This window comes from Parasteatoda tepidariorum, chromosome 4 (genome assembly GCF_982258835.1).
Source record: "Parasteatoda tepidariorum strain Cologne lab strain chromosome 4, Ptep-v5.0, whole genome shotgun sequence".
Taxonomy (NCBI): domain Eukaryota; kingdom Metazoa; phylum Arthropoda; class Arachnida; order Araneae; family Theridiidae; genus Parasteatoda; species Parasteatoda tepidariorum.
This window is the reverse complement of record NC_141758.1, coordinates 102,170,872-102,185,217: the sequence shown is the minus strand read 5'-3', so window position 1 is coordinate 102,185,217 and position 14,346 is coordinate 102,170,872. Positions and strand designations below refer to the sequence as shown.

Sequence of the window (14,346 nt, the reverse complement as noted above, 5' to 3'; positions counted from 1 at the left end):
GTAGATAATTTGTTTTTATGTCAAATATTTGTATTCAAGAATTGAATATTAACACATTTTTGCTATAACTATTTAGAATCTTCCACTATATGAAGAGTTAGCAGTTATGTAATTTAAATTATTCAATTTGTTTATATTACTGATTTGAATTATTTGTTTATGAACAATTCTTTTTTACTACAACACAGAAAGGAGAGCTTCTGTTATCCAAGAACCACGAGTCTTCCTCTAAAGTGAGGCAGCAACTGGAAAGGCTTTTGAAACAGTGGAATGAGTTGATTACCTCTTCAACCAATTTGGGACGTGGTTTAGAGGAAGCTCAAGATATATTGGAATTTAACAATCAAGCAGAGAAAATTGAAGCATGGATTAGAGACAAGGTATTTGTTTCAATTAGATCACTTTTTCATGGTTTTAAATGTGCACAAAACTGTGATATCTTTAAAAAGAAAAAATGAAATCTATTTTCTGCAATTTATTGTTTCTATTTCTTAAGATAAAAGTTAGAGTAGTTGACTTGAAAACATAGTGAACATCCGTATAAAAATATATTTATTTTTAATTTCTTTCGGCTTCAAATTTTTACTCATAAATAGTAGCAAAGCCATTGATATTTCTCTCTTAAAAACCAGTCATGGCAAATATTGGTCATTTCGCAGAATTTAAAAATTTCTGAATAATTTTCTGATTTTTATTCACAAAGTATTAGAAAGACAGGATGTAGAAAGATGAGAAATTCTCTTATTTGTGAAGCCATATGAAGTTTAAATAACACAATAAACAAATAGGACATTCTAGAACATTTCTTACTTACTCTATTCAATGGTTTTCAGAGGTCAATCTCAATAACATGTTTTGTTGACCATTGTAATGTGGTAGGAGCAAGTGGTCTTCATAATTTAATTTAAAAATATATAAAATAATTAAATTAAAAAACCAAGGAGGGGTAAATTTTTTTTTGTTTCTGAGTCCAAGATTCAACAAGTATTATCGAATCTGGATTTCAAAATGCATTTATTAAATAAAATTATTATTTTGCTTAAATTTTAAACGAATTCTAAGCTTTTAAAATGAATTTTTAAAAATAATTTTTTTTTATTCTTATAATAAAAATTACCATGTGCTTTAAACTTACTTGAGCTTTAGATTCACAGTTCAAAATTTTTTCTTCAAATCTGATAATGAGCAACAAAGAATAGTGGGAGTTACTTTTGACTCAACTTTATAATATTTATTTTGATTTCCAAAGAATTTTTATATACTTTTTATTAGATAGGTAATATGATGTAATAAAAAAGAATTGGATAGTTCTCAAGAGATGAGACTCTGACGCATATCTAAACTTAAACCTCTGGCAACAATTAGTAACTTTAAATTTTTGCATAGTTAAAATTTTAGAGTCATTTTATAATTCTATCTAGTGACAGGATCATAAATCACTGCTTATATTATTTATTTATTGCACTGAAAATAAAAATACCTTGAAAAAATATTTTTCCCTATCAAGACAGCCAATTTTAGTCTTTATTTTAACCAATGTAACACTATAATATTATATATATACTAGGGGGCTAAGCCCCCTGTTCTCTGCCGTTCACCAACCCCGATTATTGCTTCGCAATAATTGTCTTTTCTTGGCAGAAAGCAGTTTTTCTATTAAAGTTAAAATTATTCACTTAACATATATGTACTAAAAGGAATTCTGTTTGCTTACTCTTGTGCCTCTACTTCATACGTCCAAATATTGCTATCTATTAGTACTTGGTGAACGGAAGTGATTTTTCAAAGTAATCATTTTTTTAAGTAACATTTATATTCTTATAACGTTATATTGTTCGAACAAATTTGATGAGTTCACAACCATAATTTAATATTCTCGTTAGTAGTAGCAGTACTGAAAATTAAGTTTAAATTAGGGATACAAAAGTATTTAAAGGCAAACACTACCTTTACGACTATTGTTAATTTTATGCTGATGACAACCAAAACAATATGGAAATGAATGAGGGAAAACTAGATCCTACCACGTGATTTTCCGGCCAATAAAAATGCGCCGACAACAATGGAAAACAGTGTCAGACCATTATGATTTTATGTTATATGGATATATATATATTAGGTAGTGTTTAAATGCTTGCAAATAAAAGTATAAAGTTTAAATAGGATTATTACTTGATAATGACTCAAACAATTAATTAAATATCAGCAAAGGATGAGTTATAGTACTGAGGGAAAGTTTTTTACAAAAAGCAATTTATTATACTGACGCTTGTACAAAAACATAACATACGGAACCCTGGTGTTATTTTAGCAAAAGATAAATTAAAGTAAGTACTTTAAGATTATTTCTCAATCCTTAATATAATTAAGTATTTAAGTGTCTTCTTGCTTTTTCATTAAATATTTCTGTAACAAAAAGCCCCTTTTCTTACATCTTAAACATATTAGTTTCCAAGAAATGTTAGGCACACAGAACTGAATTCTTTTTCCCAAAATTTTTTTGTTTAAAATAATCTGATACTTTCCTAAAATTCATAGGAAAAAATTATAAGTGTTAATTTTATGTGAAAAAAAAAAAGAATCATGAATACATTGTGAATATTTTGCACATGTAACATTAGTATCTATCTAATTCAAAAATACACGCTGTTAATGTGCTCCTACCTTTTAAAAAGTGTATAATCATTTACGCAAATGCTTTTTGTTTTGACAAAGAAATTCAATTTCTGTGTAGGAAATGATGGTTCAAGCTGGAGATACTGGAAAAGATTTTGAACACTGTCAAGCTCTTCAAAGGAAGCTAGATGATGTTGATTCTGTGAGTATTTTCAATTTTTTTTCTTCTCATCACTGAGCTATATATTACTGCAATATCTAGGTTAATATGTTGCTGTAATATGCAGACTCATATGTTTCTGTGATATGCCATCTAATACGTTGCATCAATATGCAAACTAATATGTAATTGTAATATGCCTGTTACATTGCTGCAATATACAAAATAGTGCATTTTGTTATATTATACTAGCTAAATAACATTTTTATATTCTAAATGAATAACTAATCTAAATGAATGGCCCAATAATAAATAAAAGGACTAAAAAGATGGTTGTAAAGATATTTTGTTTTTCATATTGGATAATTTTAAACACTTTAATAGTGTGATCAGAATTATCATAGTTAATTAAAAGTATTGATTAGGATAAAATTTGTTTAAATAAAATATTTGTCATTCTGATGACAAATATTTTATTTTAAAAACACATTGTTGATTTCCGTTTGACATTTTTGGTTTCTGTCAATTTATCCTTTTTGAGTTGGCAGAAATTTTTTTTTTTATACTTTGTAAATTTAATACCCAGATTGTAAATATTTAGCATGCATCCTAGAACATTTGTTAAATATTTATTTTGAAACATTTAAAGTTAGATTTCATACATATATTGCTTTTAGAGAGTATATATAAACCTTTTATTTTATTTTGTTTTTGAACTTATAGGATATGCGAGTAGATGAACTGCGAATGAAGAACATTAACTCTTTGGCTAATAAGTTGATTCGACAGGGAAGATCTGACAATCAGTCTGTGCAGCAAAGACAAGAAGAACTGAATCGAAAGTAAGTAGCCCATACTTCATATGAAATAGGATTGAGAAAAACACACTTCTATTTTACATCAAAGTACAATAAAACAAACTAAAAAATAATTTGACGAAGAACAATAATGAAACAACAATAACAATAATGTGCAATGAGGTAATAGATTATGGTAATAATATTCTTATTAAAACAATGTGTTAAGTGTATAAAATATTATTTTTTTAAAAATTTAACAAAATTAATAAGGCAAAAGTTTATAGAATTTGGAAAACTGAAACTGATTAGGATGAAACTTAAAAAATCTTTTTGTGTCTTTGATAAAAAAGAATATGAAGTATTGTAATAGTTTTTTAGACAGTGCAACAAAGTTGATTATAGACTGTTGACTTGCAACCTATTTAGTAAACTTAGTCTGAAAACAAATTTGTGATGCATGTTGAATCTCATATCTCATTAAAATTGTTAGCAAAAGCTTTCAAGAAGATGTGTTGTCTTATTAAGCAGCTTTAAAATGTATTGGAACATCAAGAAACTGTTTAAAAAAATATTCTTTCCAATTTCACGCTGCTTTATTTAAGATAAATAAATATTCTATATTTAAAACTAACATAAATATCAGCTAACATTTTTAAACAGTTATTCATTTTCTTTCACAATATTTTTTAATTCTGATACTGTCTTCATAATTGAAGAGCTTAATTGATGTTATCTTTAAAAGGGTATTCTGTATAAAAAAGAACAATTTAAATATTATCCTTTTATCTAAAATTCTCTTTTAAGTATTTTTTATTTATTTATTTTTTTTTTGTAACTTTTAGATGGAAAGCCTTACAGGGTGCCTTGGAATTGTATCGTCAAAAATTGTCAAATGCATCTGATGTCCATGGCTTCAACAGAGATGTCGATGATACAAATGACCGTATCAATGAAAAAGTAACTGTAATTTTGTTTTATCTGCACTTTAATGTTTTTCTTATAATGTTGACTAAACTTTATGTTTTATGAACTTATTTCTACAAGGAATCAATGAGAATTATTAAAAATCTGGTTTATTATTCTTTTTATTTGTTTTATACTTTATGAAAGCAACTGATAATCATCAATTAAAATGATGTTTATTGATTATGAATTGGCTTTAATGCTAATGAGTCAGTGTAATTACGTATTAATAACTGTATTTTTAATTGTAAGGTCTAATACTTTTTTCATTAACCTGTTCTATTTGATAATATCTTAAAAATTAAGTAAGAATTATAATATTAAATTGTTTAAATTTTATCTCGTAATTAAGAATTCAATTACGTAATTCTGACCAGCTCCACCCCCTCTCCCCAATTTTTTTTTCAAGATTGAAAGTTATATTATTTTTTGTGTATATAATACATATATATGTAAATGTATATGTATCTATATATACACATGAAATATAATCAGAAATTATCTTTTGACCCTCGCCCAAATGTTTTCAATCTCTAAAATCTAACTTTAATAATGAGGAATAAATGGAAGCGTAAATGCAAACTTATTTGTTGTGTTTGTGTTTTGTATGATGTTAAACAGAACTTATTTTTAATTACATCCCATTAACATTGAGTAAGAGCTAATTAGGATAATGTTTATCGGTGATAAGTATTTGATTAATTATAAGATTAAATAATAATGGTTTCTTTTTAGAAATTAGTACCTTATAATATTTATAAGACTTAATATTTATAGTTATATTATCAATTCTAATATTTTTGTAACTGCGAGGAATAATAATTTTTGTGAATTATTTTTTGGAATTTTAATTACATTTATTATAATTTTTTTGTAGTCCTTGACACTTTCAGTTGAAGAGGAAACAAAAGATTTAAGGTCAGTTGAAGCATGTCAACGTAAATTAGAAACTACTGAGCGAGACATTACAGCAATTGAAGCAAAACTTAAAGTATGTTTTCTTATTTATCCTATAATAGTATGTATTTTGTTTCATGTGTTTATTTACTTGTTTATGTGTCTGTAAGAATGAAATCTTAAAATAGAAATTTTGACTACTTTCTTACATAAACAAATTTACAAACTTTTAAGAATAGAATAAAATGTTTCAAAAATTGTTTTCCAAGTAGGTATAAAAGGCTTTGTTAGGTATAAAATTAAAAAACATAGAATTAAAAAACTTTCCTAATAAACTTACATCAACAAAAAGTTTCCTGAAATCTTTCGGAAGTGATGTGTCTTACATTTTTTGTTAAATTGTTTAGTTTTTTTAGTCTATTTTGCAACAAAAACAGAATTTTTAAATTTTTTATTTTATTATAATAAAAGTCTGATTAGGATCAAGCGCTATTTTAAGAATTTTTCAAATGCCCAGCTGTAAAAACCCAGCTTTTTGTTTTGTTACATGACTCAAATATATAAGGATTTATTCCCATTTTTTATTAGTTTCATAGTTTAAAATTTAATTTAAATTTTAACAACGTAAAGTTTTGATGTACAGAGAATTCATAGCTATCAACTCTACTGGATTTTCCAGTAGACTACTGAATTTTGCCAGTTTCTACACGTTTAATTCTGGTTTTTGTACATTTGAACAAATTCCCTAAAATTTAGTAAGTTTTGTAAAGGAAACATTCCTATTCAAATAAAATTTTTGCACAGATTCGTGCTTACTTGAATATTTAGGTAGGTATTACTAATATATAATGAATCGATCCTCATTTTTAGAAATCAGTTTAAAAATTTTTTGTTCTAAAATTTTCAGTTTATTTTTATTCAGAACTCTCTTTCTAAATTAATTAAAAATTCTTTTAACTGTTTTTGATGAAATAAATTACTATTACTATTCAAAATTTATGAGTAAACATAATACATAACATTTCAGGCATATTTAATATCAATCAGAACTGGAAAATATTTCAGTTTTTCTATTTTGATGACTATAAAATTCCCTATGTGTGAAACATTTCGAACATTATGCAACAATTATCATGAAATTCATATTTCGTAAAATTTACTTTTTTATATGCATGTTGGCAGCTATGGGAATTTATAGTTGCAAATTTTGCTAGATGTATGTTAAATTCAACTGAACTTTCAGAACTATAATCTCTGACAGTGTTAGAATCGCAGGTAAATTTAGATTTATGAAAGAAAGATTTGCAGGTTCACTCTGTGAATCCTGCTACTGGGTTCAAATTTAAACGAAATATAAAATCTTTCTAATGAAATATTTTTGCCTAATGAATTGCATATTTTTTAATGAAACTTTAAATATTACTACAGGAACATGATGGTGATGCTCGCCGATTAACTCAGAAGAATCCAGATGTATCTCCACAGACAAGGCAGAAGCTGTCTGAAGTACAAGAGAATTGGAGAAAATTGACCAATCTCTGCCTTAACAGGTAATATGCGATAATTTTATTGTCTGAAATTGATTCCTTAAAGATCTAATTTTTGTTAATGATCTTATTTCAATTGACCACTCTCTGTCTCAATAGGTAATATGCGATAGTTTTAATGCCTGAAATTGATTAAAGATGTAATTTTTGTTTATGATCTTATTTAAATTGACCAATCTCTGCATCAATAGGTAATGTGCAATAGTTTTATTGCCTGAAATTGATACCTTAAAGATCTAATTTATATTATGATCTTATTTAATCAATCGATAGATAATTTTTTTCTTCTTGATTATAGTTTAATTGCTCTTTGAGTTGAATTAAAATGAAAATCTAACTTTCGTTGTGAAATTTAATTTGCTTAATCATTGATCTCAATCTATAGAAAACTATGATTTAATCTCAGCATTTTAAAACTATTCTTTTGGAGATCAAACCAATTATTTTAAAGATTAAACTCAACTCAACAATCATTTATGACAGTCTGATGGATCTGATTTGAAATTGCTGTTAAAATTTAAATTATTCTGTTTTTTTAGCTAATATTTTAAATAACATTTTGTTATTTATAAATAATAGTTATGATTTTGAAAATGATATTTTGTGATTTTTTTTTATTGAACCTTTGTTCTAATGAAGCTATTATTCTTTCTAACTGTATCAGGTGAAATTTAGGTTATGGACAAAAAACTAATGTAATTAATTAATTGAAATTTTAAACCTTTTTTAATGTATTGTGCCTAATTCTTAATAAGTAATCTGTAGTTAGTCTGAAATACAAGTTAATATTTATTGCAGTTATTGTCTTTGTTTTATTGTTTCATTTAAGTCTTTTTATGTAACTTATCTTGCATCATGCTAGTGCGATGTTCAATATGAGTGAATGCAAAGTTGCCACCCCAGATTTGATGCCTGTCTATGGTAGCCGCCTAAGCGTGACCTCTGTGGGGTCAATGAAATGAGTATGCTTGTTAAAAGGACGCCATAGCAGGAAAAACTTTTCATTGAATTTTTTTTTTTACCTCTATAACTAATTTAAAATTGAAAGTATAGAAAAAGTGAGTTCAAACAAAAATAGAGTAAGTCATGAAGTGTAAAATACTGAAAAGAAATTTTTAAAATATCAAAATGAAAATAAATTATGAGACAATAATTTAGTATTACGCTATGGAGAAGTCCTCTTCCAATAATTTGTTTGCATTTTTATATTTTGAATTTTTTTTCAGCAACAGAAACTTAATGGCTTACTCTTGGTTTGCCTGAACTCACATTTTCTTTCTTTTTTAAAAAATTTGTAATGAAGGTGAAAGAAAATTAGTGACGAAAAGTTTCTCCTGTGGTATGGTTATCTCTTAAAGTAACATTAAGGTGCAACATCAGGATAGCCAATCTTGGACAATCGTCAGATATTGACTTCTCAAACTTAAAGATTTCAGAAACGTAGATTGTTGAGTTGCCTTGACTCAAGCAAATTTTTATATTTATAACTAACTTTAACGGAAAAAGTATTCTGTATGTAAAATATAAAGAAAATAATTATTCTTTTCTTTTTTCCCCCCTAGGAAACAGACACTATCATCTGCTTACACTTTGCACAAATTTTTGGCTGATTTCAGTGAACTAGTATGTGTTTCATTTTAATCTTTGATTTACTTAAAGTATTAATTTATGTGAAATAATTAAATTAATAAATGATAATAATTATTAATAATGATATCTGTGAATAAGTATACATTTTATTTAAATCCTTGCTTTATTTAAAAAATTGTTTGGTGATTTGAAATAATTAAATAAACAAAAGATAATAATTAATATTGATTTCATTAAACTAATATTTATTTAACTTATATTCTTAATTCATTTAATTAGTTTATTTGCTTTAAACAAGTAAATAAGGAGTTTTGTATTTTGTTTATATAATTCAGAGAAAATTAAGTTGAACACTATTAACATGTTTTTTTTTAAAAACTGACATTGAATGCATTTTAACCCCTTCCTTGTTGCTCCTGTGAAAATGACAGAGTGAGGTTTCGCCCTCTATTTCTCGCTCCCGTGATATTTCTGGGCTGAAGTGTTCAGTAGTAACATGCCAACAAGAATAAAACTAATTCATTTCTTTTGCCTGAAAAATATTTTATTTCTCACTGTACACACCAGATGGCAGTACCAGGATATTTTAAAGGTAATTGTAGATAGTTAATTTTAAACTAGATGTCAGCACTAATCAATTTTCAGGGATAAAAAAATAGGCACTTTTATGACCGTTAATAATTAACCGATCGTTAAGAGGTTAACTGAACTGTTTTAACTTTCCATGTCTATTTTTCTTGTTTTGATAAGTTATTATTGTTTAATCATTCTAATATGTTATTATAATTGCAGGAATCTTGGGTGAATGATATCACTAACCGAATGAATTCTGATGAGTTAGCCACAAATAATTCTGAAGCTCAGAGTATGCTACAACTTCACCAAGAGCGAAAAGTAATATTTCCTTTTAAACTTATCAAAGACTATTACAGTCAAATCCAGTTTTAGAGTAATTCAAATTTGCGAAAATTTCAATGTAACGAATATTTTCCGAATCCCCAAATAAATCTCCATAGAAAGAACGAATTAACAATACCGATATTACGAAATTGGTAATCCGATTTAATGACGATGTAAATAAGTAACAATTCTCATTTTCTCTCATGAAATAAAAAGTTTCAGATATGAAAGGGACCACCCTGAAAAGACTAAACCCCGACCCATTCATGTTTGATGAAGTAAAAATATGCCTGGCTTTTCAAAAGAGTGATTTCCAGTTTAGTTGTTTGAAAATGTTCATAATTTCTACTGGTTTGAAACCATTTGTACAGAAAAAAAATTATGAATTATGTAATTTTTGATAGGTAAATGATAATAAAACCAGTGTTCTTTTTAATTTAATAGTTTTTGTGATCTTTTCAAATATTGATGTGATATTTTCTACATTTAGACTACAAATAGATCAAATCTATAATTAAATGCAATATTTATTATTTTTTATGTGAAAAATTCCAATGTAACAAAATAATTTTGGTTAATGTTGAAATTCGTAATATCAGGGTAATGAATTTTTGTTATTGCGTAGCGATTGTTTCATTCCCCAGGAATTCGCTAAAACAGGATTTGATTGCATTGCAATTTGTTTATTTTATTTACTTATATGAAACCTGTCAACTTTCAGGCTGAAATCAATGGTCGCCAGGAAGCTATTAAGAATCTAAAGGAATTTGGGCATCGTCTTGTTCAACAAAAACACCCATCAAAAGACTTAGTTGAAACTAAACTTCAACATTTAGATGAACTGAGGAAAACTCTAACTCAAATTTGGGAAGAAAGGAAGCACATGCTCACCCAATGCAGAGACTTACAGGTACTCCACTTACACTGAAATTACAACTTTAAAAAATGATAACTATTAATTACATATACAATATACTTAAAATTTGATTGCTGAATAAAAATAATACTTATTAATTCAGAAAATTTTCATAGAATTATTAATATTTTATTTTAGAAATGACTCATATTTATAATCTTGCATGAATTTTAGGGCACTCTTTAGTGTGTTCTATTTTAAATGTTTGATGGCTGAACTGTAGGTTAGAATTTCTGTTTCTTAATTAAAGCAAGAAAAACAAAAACATCATTCAAATGATGAAATTTTCTTTTGTTCACAACTTGAAGAATCTCTCTAGTCCCATATCTCAAAAATAAACTTACCAATTTAATGCATAATAAAATTAAAAAGAAAAACAATTCTAAGAAATATCCATCAGCAGCGGTGGCTATAGCAACCCATGCAATGATGCTGCATGCACACTGTTTACTGTTACTCTTGAACAATGGCTTACCTTTTTTGAGTAAATGTGGGTTCTATCATCCAAAAACATCCTAGCATCTTCATTTCTTTATTTTTGCATTAAATTGACATAACACACTCTGTGATTTCATTATCTTAAGTAATTAATGTGTTTTCAGTTTTAAGCCGCTTTTGATTTTTGTGCTAATTACCTTAACATTTTATCCGATTTTTAGATAATTTTAAGTTACACTATTATGAACTAAGAAAATTTAGGCACTGGTATGAAAGACTATGTTATTAAAAGGTATTAACTAGCCCATGCGTAATTTCACTAATCTGTTCACGTGTTGCTTTGAGTTTTTTTCTTTTTAAATAATAATAAAGTGACTTTAAATAAAAAATTACAATACAAAGAATGTGTGTGGTGGTCTCAGATCGCTGTTATTTTTGTGTCCTGCCAGTAATCTTTTTTTCTTTTGTTTGTTCCCCCATATCTTTTTCTTAATATTATTGAATCAGACTTAAATTAAACCACTGTTAGACTTTATTACATTAAATATTGTTTGAGCTTCATTTAGTTTTACAGTTGTATGTGAGTAACTATCTGTTGTAAATCTAAAAGAAAGGAAAAGTTTCTGTCTGAGTTGCATTTCCACATTGCAAATTCCCACGTTGTTACATATAAAAACTATCAGAGAAAATAATTTTCCCCAATTTCCTCATTTACATGTTCATCAAAAGAAAAAGCTTTACATATCCTTTAATTTATTTTTTAATTAAATTGCAATCATATTTTTACCAATTATGATTCCATTTTATTTAATTGTATGATTTCTTCTAGGTTTTCAAAGAACAAATTGAGACAGCAGAGTCTTGGCTTTCAGCAAAAGAAGCTTTTCTAAATAATGAAGATTTAGGGGTATGATTTGAATAAAACAATAAAAATATTAAGTATTTCTAACAAAATATGTCAATGGATTGCTTTATTATTATTTGAATCTAGCAGGATCTTTACTGATTAAACTGTTTCCATTTTCCTTTTGCCATTTTTTTAATGAAACTTTTAAAAAGTGATTTTTAAGGTACAATTCTATTACAAAAGCTTGAAAGATTGTAAAATTTTATTGTAGATATAAAATATGAATGAAGCAGACCATTTTTTTCAAAAGGAAAATAATTGTTAGACTATTTTAAATTTGTCATTCACCATAAATTAGTCTGTAACTAATTAATAACTCGAATATAACTATCTAATATCTCTGAATAACTGGATCTAATATCTCTAAGTAACTCTATCTAACTGATATCTCTAAATAACTAGAATGTTTTAATTTTAATTAAATTCTGAATGTAAATGTCAAAAATTGTTGGTAGATCACTATTAGTATCAGACCAGTTGTTTTCTATGGCAAATGAGATTTTTGTCTTAATGTTAGCTCACAGATAATGTTATAAAGTATAAGAAAAAGTTAGAATCATCACCTTTTTTAAGATTTTGTCAAATAATCGTTTTTCTTTTCGTTAATTTGTTATACATAAAAATTATTATTTTCTTGTATTATGTTTTCACGTTGATTTTCTTGTTGGTATTAGGATTCCATGTCCAGCGTAGAAGCTCTAGTTAAAAAACATGACAATTTTGAGAAAACGATGAGTGCCCAAAGTAACAAGATCAAGGAGTTAGAAACATTTTCCACTGAACTCATAGCTGCGAAGCACTATGACAACGTAGCCATCCAAAGTCAGTGCCAAGCGGTCTGCAATAAGTTGGACAAGCTGAAAGAAAGTGCTCTGATACGAAGAAAAAAGTTGCAAGAATCCAGAGAGTTGCAAAAGTTTCTTCGCAATATCTATGAGGTTTGTTTGCTTTTAATCTCTAATTATTCAAATATAAATTAAACTGAGTTATTTAAATCAATATAAACATATGTTAAGAAAACAGGGATGCAAAATACTACAGGTTTTCCATAGTTTCACGATTTTAGTCTCAGCTAAATATTTACAGCCAAGTTCAATTTTATTTATATTTTTTATTTTCATGTTATTTATTTTTTTGAGGAAAGGAAGAACCTACTGCTAGCCTAAGAATCTATGTTTGCAGCACTTCTCAGAATGACTTGTTTTCCTTTGGGCAATTAAATTTTTATTATAAAAATATAACTGCACTATGTTGCTATGATATGGAAAACTGTTGTGAATATGGCAAAATTCAAGAATATTGCAAGGAATGAAAAAAGTGCAGAAAATTCTGAAAAATTTCACTTGTAATATTTCATTTAAAATACAAATTTTGAGAGGTAATTTGTTTTTATATGAAAAAATTTAAAAATTTGATAAATTCACAAAATTTTATGTTTTTCTTAAAATTTTAAAAGTTTAAAGTCTTTTGGAGGAATGAAGATGGTGCTTCAAAAATTCCAAAAAAAATCTTAAGTCCATACACATGTTTTAGGAAATGTAATAGCTTATTTATCAAACTCATTTTTTCACTCCATCCCCCCGTGGCAGAATTTTTTTTGGGATTTCTATGTCAAACCTCTCTAGCATTAATATCTTTCTGCAAGATACTTTTAATAATAACAAATATGCATGCGGAAAAGAAAAGCAAAATTTTTAACTTCATTATTCTCAAATGAGAATGGAAAAATCACGAGTATTTTTTACCCCTCCGAGAGAGGCATCTTTTGAATATAATTCTGGCGAAAAAATGAAAAAGTTTCTGCAGAAAAGAAAACCATTTTTTTACTTCATTATTCTTTGTTTTTTAATTATTCTTAAATGAGAGTAGAAAACCACAAGCATTTCTTTCCCCTCCGATGCATGAGAAAGGCATGTTTTGAATATAATTCCGGAGGGAAAAAAATTTGTTCGAAAATTTCTGCAGAAAAGAATAACAAAATTAAAAACCAAAGGAAAAATCTCTCGGTAGGAACTCTGTAGCGTTCTGCAACAATGCTGCCATGATTCTGCTACGCGGCTCCACCTCCTACTCTAAAGTTTTTGAATATATTTTTGGCAATTGAAGGTTTATTTTAAGTATAAAAAAAGCAACCTTGTTTTTTTTTTCTAGGTTGTTGGCTGGATAAATGAGAAGTTCCAGGTTGCGTCGGATGAATCCTATAGAGATCCAACCAATCTCCTGAGTAAAATTCAAAAACAGGCTGCGTTTGAGGCTGAATTGGCTGCCAACAAAGCCAGAGTGGATGCAGTGATTGGAGAGGGGGAAAGACTGATTAATGGTGGGCATTATGCATCTTTCCAAATACAGAACCTTTTACAAGACTTGGAAATGCATTGGAGACAGCTACTAGACCAAACTGCCCTCAAGAAAGAACGATTGCAAGATGCATATCAGGTATACTTTCTTTTCCATTATTATTAATTGTTTACTGTCTCTTTCTCAAAATAATTGCTGCATTTGAATACTTTTGTACTGATTATTTGCGATCATAACGCTCAAATACACCATCTGGGGAGAAGACCTGTTTCATGTCCTGACCCTCCCCCTTCCTCTTCTCCTCAGTTGTATAG

General features: G+C 27.4%; 1 protein-coding gene across 2 annotated transcripts in view; it reads left to right on the top strand.

Annotated features, from left to right (window-relative positions):
* The window catches only part of kst (spectrin beta chain, non-erythrocytic 5 kst), a 194,958-nt gene that overhangs the window by 153,784 nt on the left and 26,828 nt on the right, over nucleotides 1-14,346 (top strand). For both annotated transcript variants that reach the window (XM_087161839.1, XM_071181673.2), the window contains exons 51-62: nucleotides 189-380; nucleotides 2,735-2,818; nucleotides 3,500-3,618; nucleotides 4,419-4,533; nucleotides 5,417-5,530; nucleotides 6,865-6,986; nucleotides 8,546-8,606; nucleotides 9,366-9,467; nucleotides 10,195-10,383; nucleotides 11,657-11,734; nucleotides 12,409-12,672; nucleotides 13,886-14,170. In XM_087161839.1, the coding sequence (XP_087017965.1) occupies nucleotides 189-380; nucleotides 2,735-2,818; nucleotides 3,500-3,618; nucleotides 4,419-4,533; nucleotides 5,417-5,530; nucleotides 6,865-6,986; nucleotides 8,546-8,606; nucleotides 9,366-9,467; nucleotides 10,195-10,383; nucleotides 11,657-11,734; nucleotides 12,409-12,672; nucleotides 13,886-14,170 (1,725 nt within the window). The remainder of the gene's footprint in view (nucleotides 1-188; nucleotides 381-2,734; nucleotides 2,819-3,499; nucleotides 3,619-4,418; nucleotides 4,534-5,416; nucleotides 5,531-6,864; nucleotides 6,987-8,545; nucleotides 8,607-9,365; nucleotides 9,468-10,194; nucleotides 10,384-11,656; nucleotides 11,735-12,408; nucleotides 12,673-13,885; nucleotides 14,171-14,346) is intronic.